Source organism: Solea senegalensis, linkage group LG5 (genome assembly GCF_019176455.1).
Source record: "Solea senegalensis isolate Sse05_10M linkage group LG5, IFAPA_SoseM_1, whole genome shotgun sequence".
Lineage (NCBI taxonomy): Eukaryota > Metazoa > Chordata > Actinopteri > Pleuronectiformes > Soleidae > Solea > Solea senegalensis.
In genome coordinates, this window is record NC_058025.1 from 17,249,270 (window position 1) to 17,257,810 (window position 8,541).

The following is an 8,541-nucleotide window of genomic DNA, read 5'->3' on the forward strand; positions in this document are numbered from 1 at the left end:
GCTCTCAGTGAAAGCGTAACCTTAAACTGGAAAGATAAATGGAGTATCTGTTCGCATATCACACCAATTTTTTCACACTGTGAGAAATCCATGTATTAACTTCCATGAATGGCGATGATGACGCAACCTGCTTTGCTAATGAGTCTGTTATTTTCAGGTCAAGACATTTATAAATGAGCTTTACTGATTTTCCTTTCAGTGTCCAGTCACCGTTTAAAAGTATAAAATTCCTTTGAAAAGTTAATTGTTACATTTTGCAAACGGTTGAACCTTTGTTATGTATGATGAATATGCACTGATGATGCAATACCTTTTATAAATGATACAAAACATGAAAGTAAGACGGATTCATTTGCAGAGTAGTTTTCCAGACACATTCAAGCAGAACAATTACATATTGCTTGAGAGAGGAGAATAATAAAAAACAAATAATTGTTGGGAGTCTCTCAGGTCCCATTTTTATGATTATAGTTTATGTTTTCTGGATGAGGAACATCGCATGCTCATGCAAGACGTATTGTGCACATGGAGATCGAGTAAAAAAAAAAAGAAATCACATAAACTGACAGACTGAATATATCTGTTAATACCTGCTTTTTACAAGTATAGAAACAGTTGAAATGGACATTATTCATTATTACTCTTTCAGCATTACATCTTCAACTTTCTGACAAACTTACACCCTTATTCTATTCTTGCTGACATACGATGCAGTATTAGGGGCAAACTGAAGAGAAAACAAATGTAATCTTTTGAGAATAAAGTCGCAATCTTTCGAGAATAAAGTCATAATATTATGAGAATAAAGTCGTAATATTAAAAACTCATAATATTACAAATATGAGGTTGTAATTTTTACGAGAATAAAGTCGTAATAATATGAGATTTCTTTTTATCATTATCTGATTTATTGTTATTACATAGCAACAGAAGGCAGATGTTACCAGAGATAGCCTGCAGTCGACTACTACCAGCCATTTCTTTATTCTCATAACTTTATTCTCAAAAGATTAAGACTTTATTCTCGAAAGATTACAACTTTATTCTCATGTTATGACTTTATTCTTGAAAGACTTAACAAAAAAAAAAACATAATAAATGAGTGTAAGAAAGAAAAAAACGAAAGCAAGCTATTTAAGTTAGCATTGGAGTCTGTTACGATGCTGAATTTGGCATCCAGATTTGCAGGTTCCTGGTTTACAGTTAAAGGGAAACTTAAGTAAAAGTTAACTTACAATGATCACACCCCAAACTGTCAAATAAAATGAAGGTTTCACTAACGTCATAGTGTGGCTCAAAATAGACTTTATATACACGCACTTTAACATCAGTAAGAAGTGTAAACATGATCTTGATCATTGCAAGTTCTGTTTCCTTTAAGTTTACACAATTAACTGCCCACCAGGACTCTGGGCGCAAACTTCTGAGTTGTGATTAATGACAGTACCTGACATGAGTGTGTTTTATAGCAATGTTCCATCTCTCCCGTCCTCAGGATTTTTGGTTATCCAGTAAATCACTTTCCAATCAGCCTGTCCCCGACTGCTTCGGCATGTAAAATTTTTATGAAAATTGCCTGACATTTGAATTGAACAGCGCCATTGACTGCCAAAAATGGTGTTACCGTAGTTGTGTGACATCACCTACTGGAGCTCTTTAACAGACAGTAGCAAAGTAAGGTGAGCTCTAACTTTCTGGGTCAATTATTTCCTTTAATTATTTTTAGTGTCATGATTTCTGTGTACATGCAGCTGCTCAGAACAGTCACTATGATTGGTTAAGGTTTCCCGCCGCACTGCCAGATTTTCTCAAGGTTGTGAACAGAGCCCATAGAAGAGGTACAGAAATCTAGTTTTCCATCGGATCTATTGCATCCTGCTTATTAATGTTATTGTCGAGGTTATTATGAAATTATTGACCATTAATATGTTGCCTATCCCAGCTTTATTTTTCATTATCCAAGGAAGGCAAGGAGAAACAACTCCCAGAAAACTTCCTCAAATTAACACCTGTAGACTGATGAGTGTGTGTGTGCTGGTGTTGTCATGGATACTCTGACAAAACATCATATCATCAGATCATCAACAATAAAAGCAGAGACATGTGTAATTTATGACAAAAATCCTCCACTGCTTCGCTTTGAATACAGAAGACACAAAATACAATAGTTGTAACAAAGAACTTATGTGTTGTGTGTGTGGCACCAGACACAAAGAAAGAGAGCGAGGGAGTGAGTCAGGCCACAGAGCAGGAAAATGAAATGAAAAGTCAATAGATAAGAACTTTACCGGTCCATGCGGTCAGAAGTCCAGGCTCAGCCACTGAAGTGTAAAAAATCGGCATCTCCCAATTTCACGGAGGTGGAATCCCATCAGAGCATGAATGTTTGACTTCTGTCAAGATTCTCGAAAGTGTCGAATCCTGACAAGGTTCGGTGCATTTCTTGTTACAGTTCATTTAGAATGAAGAATGAAAACAATTGATCTTACAGAGATTATTAAATGAGGTAAGACACATACAGGCTAACTTTATCATTGATATCAAAATGGTCCAGTTCCATGGAGTTGATAGATTTGGTGTCTTTACAATGTCACACACTCTGGTACGTACTCTGGTACTTATACTGCAATGTGGTTACTTAAGCACAGCATATATAGTTACATCTATGGTTGTATAATAATTCCTGGTGAAATGAAATGAAAAAAAAGTGTTAATATGTGCACTCTCACTCACTCACACTCACTCTGCAAACTAACTGATGTCAGTGTCCTCTAAAAAACAATAATAATAATAAAAAAATAGTACGAGGCCTGAATGGTGAAGGTTGTGGTTGGTGGGGTCTCAAATTCTGTGACCCTTTCCCTAAATCCACAATAGATGAGTATATACCGAGAGTGTCAGTTACTTATGACTCTCACGCAGTCAGTGGCAAAGCTGTATGTGGGAATGTTGAAGGAGAGTCGTAGAAGGAGGATGAGGGTAATACCAGCAGGAGCCAGCAAGAACCAGATGTGACAGAATAAAGGTCCAAGGAATGTCTCCTGAGGTTATCCTTTTGCCAACGTTCCTCTTTGTCACTTTTCAGTGAGCTTGTTATGTGACCTTTAGTCAAAAACGTCTCTTAACAAGCTCTTACTGGGTTATTTCATTTTGCAATGGTCTGTCTGCTGGATCCTGTGTGGACATACTGTACTTTAGAAGCTCAAAACATTCAACTGCACAAACTGTACACTCCCTCCGTGCATGCTCCATGCGGCACGATATATTTTGCTATTATTTTCAAGTCAAGAAAACGACGACAAAGAAGAAAACAACGATGATGGATGCTTATGTGTACTGTACTGTGTAATGTGTTTGCACACACCTCTGCCTTTTCGTCTTGACTCAAAAGGCAAACAACTATAATTGTCCACTAACACCAGCTACTGGGATGGAATGTGAGTATGAGGAACTGACTGACTGATGATAGCAGTGTGAACTCTTGCACAAATTATAGCTGGATGGAAGCAGACTGTTTTTCTTGTTGCTCTTGTTAGGTCAAGCCATTATTGTAATGGCAAGTAGGAACTGGTGGTAACGTCACAAATAGGAATCTAAACACCACATCTGAGGCCCCCGAGATTCACATTTTGATGAGCTCCTTGTTGAGGTTTTGCAACCAGAAGTTCACAGACGTCCAATGCTATGATTTGTGTATTGTCTCTCTCTGCTCACATGTACATTACCGCAACAACCTGAAGGATTTTTAACGAGGCGTTTAGGGAAATGTATGGAGTCACTTGGTAGCTGTAGGCAGTTTTTTTCTGGTTGTTTTTTTTTTGCCACCATGATTCCTTATATATTCTCTTAACTGCAACATTTCGGTCATGTTTGTGCATGACACGTCACATACTCGAGACATAGGCTATAATGGATTCCACTAAGTGTTAGGCCCTTGATCTGATTCATGAGGTTAATTACAGTGGTTCACTGTTTTACTTCACAAACAAGAAGCGCTTGATACATGTCTTTGAAAATAGCCAATTTAGAGCAGCAGAATTAGCTCTGCCACATAGTGTCTCTAAGGACGGGATTGTCTTTATTCATTTAAAAACACCCAAATGGCTCATTATGCTGGAGACGTATCTCATTAAAGCAGGTTTTTGGAGGACAGACTGAAAGATAGGAGCGTGGACGCAGGAGCATTTGCCATATCATATGAAGTATAAAGGGGCATCCTAAAGGTTCAGCTTCACTGAGCTGAAAGTTGTGCCAGAAAGGAAATGCTTGTTGGGCCTTGCGGCAAAGAAACATGCTGGCAACACCTGGAGGTGCATCACAACAAATCCCACGCAGCTGTTGTCCTGAATCAAAGAGCAAATAGATTTAACACAATGTTGGAAAATACTGCAGCTAAAACATGAGGTGGAAATGTCTTACTGTCTGATGCAACCAGTCGCTCTGATCTATCTGTGGAAGACATTTATGTGGTCATTCCACATCATGCACAAGAGAGTGTGGCTGACTGTCTGACAACCACTTAGAAAACCCATGCTGGTTTGAAATGTACATCCCAAAAATAAGTCTTATATAATGGATGAAGATGGAGGATGTGACCCTGTCTTCCCCTCTAGCAGGCCCTTTCCTGGCCCATCTGGCAGATAATGTGCAAAGACAGTGCCACTCAGACTCACTGAGACCCATTGTAACTTTCTTTAATGTACAATTTGCTATTTCTGTCTGCACAACATGCAGTGATCAACAATATATATTTTATAGCTTGACTTTGTTTCATTATGATAATTAATACATCCGTAGTTAGTGTGTGTCATTTTTTTATGTCAAAATCATGGAATTTTTTTAAGATATGTGAGTGTAATTGACTCAGTGCTGCAAGTCTATGTGTTTTTGTGTGGTTATGTTCAGATGAGACCTGGATTTTATTGTATATTAACTAGTCAATGCAGAAGTTTAGAAAGGAAAATCATTATTTTCTTCATACCAAGTATATGATGAGAAGATTTCATCACACAAGAATTTATGCCTGTGCCTCTAATAATTTAAACAATGCATGCATACAAAAGAGGAGAGAAAGGGATGAATGAAAACTGAATGCAAAGAGCAAGCTCACTGAATAACTTACACTGCAGCATTGTTGGGCAGTTTATTCGTCATTTCGTTAGTTGGTTTTCATTTGGTGACAGTCAGCATGATTGCTTTTGGGTGATGACGCATTTCCCTTCATCTAACAGTGATCTGACATAAAAATATCCAGAGGGGTCCATCCTGAAGAACATTGGAAAAACAAATTGCTGTCCTAAGATTGTATCTCATGCTTAATGAGGCACCCATGAAATAGTTTGCTGAGTAAAAATGACACATGCATAGCTGTTAAAGTCGACACGTCAACTTCAAACTTCCTCTAGTGTCAACAAAGTAATGTTCACTCAGAAGAAGTGGTGCAGAGAAAACGCTAAAGAAAATCCACTTTTGTCAGTGTTATTGAAGCAATCCACTGTTTTTTTTATAGAAAAAGTTGATAGTCAGAAAATTAATGGAACACTTAATAATCACAGCATTAGATTGTTTTGTGATTTTGAACTCAGCCTTCAAGGGGTTGTTATTTTCTTAAAAATATAAAGTCTAAGGATGTGTACAGGATTTATTTTGAAGGGGCTTTAAAAGCTTTCATGTAGTTGGTCAGTACAATTATTTTCTCTACAGCTGAACAGCTGAACGAGTGACTGGTCATTGGGGGAAGTGACAGGAAGAGCAGGTTTAATTCAGCTGACTGGGATTAGAGTCTGTGATTCGTGACAAGTGTCTGTGTGTCAGTGTGTCTCTGAACTCTTCACACATGGCAGTGTATCAGGAGCATTTTGTTGGTCAATTGCAAAACTGATCTGAGACTGAAATATCAAAGTGCAATGGTGCAAAGTTTGGAACTTAGGCCATTGGTTTTCTCCTCAATGCTCACTGTTGTCATCAGCACCCTTAACATAAAACCTATTTGGGTATTTTAAATGTCATCAATGTTAGTTTGTTGACAGTTCGGCTTCTTCCTGTAAGACCGTGTGCCACTTTAATTTTGTTTCAGTTTTCCTTCCCTCCCCCTTCCTGCTCCAGGCTGTAACCAAGGCATCGACGGGACCGTGTCTTTGCATGAAGCTCGTCCTCAGCTCTCCAACATCTGCTCCACTGCCTGGCTGCCCTGCCTCCCAACCACCCACCCTCCTCTTATTGCCCCACTCTGCTACCACAGCTCCCACCTTTCCTGCTCCTCCTTCTTGCTCCAGCGCTGACAAATACATGTTTCCCTCTAATGCCCGATTGGACCCTTTAGCGGTCAGTAGTGGCCCACTTTTGCCAGAGTGGGCTACAACACATGCCGCAGACTTTCATACAAAGAGGCCTTTCTCCGCTCTATGCCTGAAGCCCTTCCCCAAAAACACCCATGTCTCTCTGTTGAGGAATTGTAATGTGTATACAAAACATGACCATTCACATCAGGCTGCAAATCATCTTCAGCTGCAAATATGTCTCTTTTAATACAACATCTCATGTTCAGCTCTGTCACCACAGCTCACACCATCGACATGTTGATTTCAATGACTCATTGAGATTCATTATGAGATTAGCATGGTTGATTTGATGGCAAACTCATTTGAATGGCAGTGTCAACGCAAGTAAAATTTTGACGTGATTGTCATTAGTATTTTCCATTTCTGCAATGAAAGAATATGTTGTATCCAAACAATATTTTGTAAAAACCTTTATGGTTGCGTTCTAATTTCCTCTCCATAAAAACACATTGGAACCTCCTCAAATATACAATATACAATTATTTTGCCTCACATACTTACATATATATTAGATAATTATTTTACCATTTTTTTGACTCAGTGGACATCTGCAATGTGGGGATTGTACAAATTTAAACTTTCCCAGGACTTACAGAAGAGTTTAACTTTAACATTGAACATGTCCAATTTGTGAACATACAATTTTAGAATTTGCAAAAAAGCTTGTTGTTGTTGTTGTACAGTATTTGTTTGTTTTGAAAGTTATTTATTCCCCTCCCCCTTCTTAATTTTTCATATGTGCATTTGTAATAAAATTAATCTTACCCTTACAACAAACAAATCCACAACAAATTCCAATTTTAACCAAATTTTAAGACAGTCTGAACATGCAATTGTGTGAAAGTGCACATACATCCAGAGTAGTGTGTAGGGTGAGTGGCTCGATGGCATCTCAACAGCAGCAGCAGTAGTTAAAAAATATTCACTTTTGTTGCCCAGATTTCCCTGATAATCCCAGCATTTTCAAAAACCACTACTACTACTACTACTAATCAGTCAGTTTTGTACTGTTTAAAAAGACATTGTAAACCTAAAACAAAGCTTCAAAGCAAGATCCTGAATTTTAATTTGTAAGCTTGAAGAAGTAGTCACTTGTGGATAAAATATTGCAAAGCAACACACGTAGGTATAAGTAAATCAGAGATTTAAAACAGAACATCTCAGTGTAACCTAATTTCTTTAAACAAGGCAATCTACAGATTTGTCCAGACTGAAAAATAAATCCCTTCTGAGGAAAAACTAAATATCTATGTCATAATATCTCTATTGTTATTTGCATATAGTGGAATGCATGTGAGCTCAACCCGCCAACAGACTCCCTTATGAGAGCACTTGAAGCTACGCTCGGGTACATTTTCAACCATAATCCCTTCAGCTTCACCTTTTATGGAAAAAAAAAAATCTCTGAATACAGTTGAAATATGTCAGTGCGATACAATCCAAAAATCCTATATATGGCATGCTTCACTATGCACAGACTGCAAAAATGTAAATAAAAAATCAGCAACAACGTTTTAGTCGAGTCGTGCTGTGGGCTGCTTATGTCTTTTTTGTGGAAGAAGAATATTTGTGACACGGTTGGAGAATTTGAAATTGCTTAAAATGGCACAAATGTGTTGCTAACAGCTTCTTAGATTAATTTTGCATACAATTACTGATACCAGCATCGGTAGATACTTGAGGATGTAATATTGGGCAAGGAAAAGTGATATTGAGCCATTCCTAAACAGTATCCAGTTATCAAATAATAACAGCCAATAGGTTTTGAACAAGCTCTTATAATTGAAAACATCAGACAGGGCACACAATTCACACAAAGGACAATGGTTTGATTAAGCCAGTGATTACATACATAATGTTATCTAAGATTTATTAGACCATAAAGTATTATATTTTATGCTAAAACTTCATGAAATAGACTGCATTAGACTGAGGTAATGGTGCATCTATGTAATAACCTGGAAATTATATATTTTTTATTTCAATGTATGTTGTGGTGAAAAGAAATAAACAAAAAAAGCAACACAAATTAGGAATTAAACTTGGCGCCGACCCTAGTTGAATATTTGAAAGTTGTTTCCTGGCTCCTGTTCGTTTAATTCACTTCTATTCAGACAATAGAGCTTGTCATTCTTTATTAGTCGGTGGCCACAGCCTCAGACCCTGTTAGAATTATTTCTCTGCAATTCACTCTGACTTT

The 8,541-nt window shown here is 37.6% G+C and overlaps 1 protein-coding gene across 1 annotated transcript in view; it reads left to right on the forward strand.

Moving 5' to 3' along the window:
- ksr2 (kinase suppressor of ras 2) overlaps positions 1 to 6,828 on the forward strand; it is a 94,636-nt gene extending 87,808 nt beyond the window's left edge. Inside the window, exon 22 of the mRNA XM_044027063.1 lies at positions 6,106 to 6,828. Coding sequence (XP_043882998.1) covers positions 6,106 to 6,112 — 7 coding nt within the window. The 3' untranslated portion in view covers positions 6,113 to 6,828. The remainder of the gene's footprint in view (positions 1 to 6,105) is intronic.
- Positions 6,829 to 8,541: the final 1,713 nt, after the last annotated feature.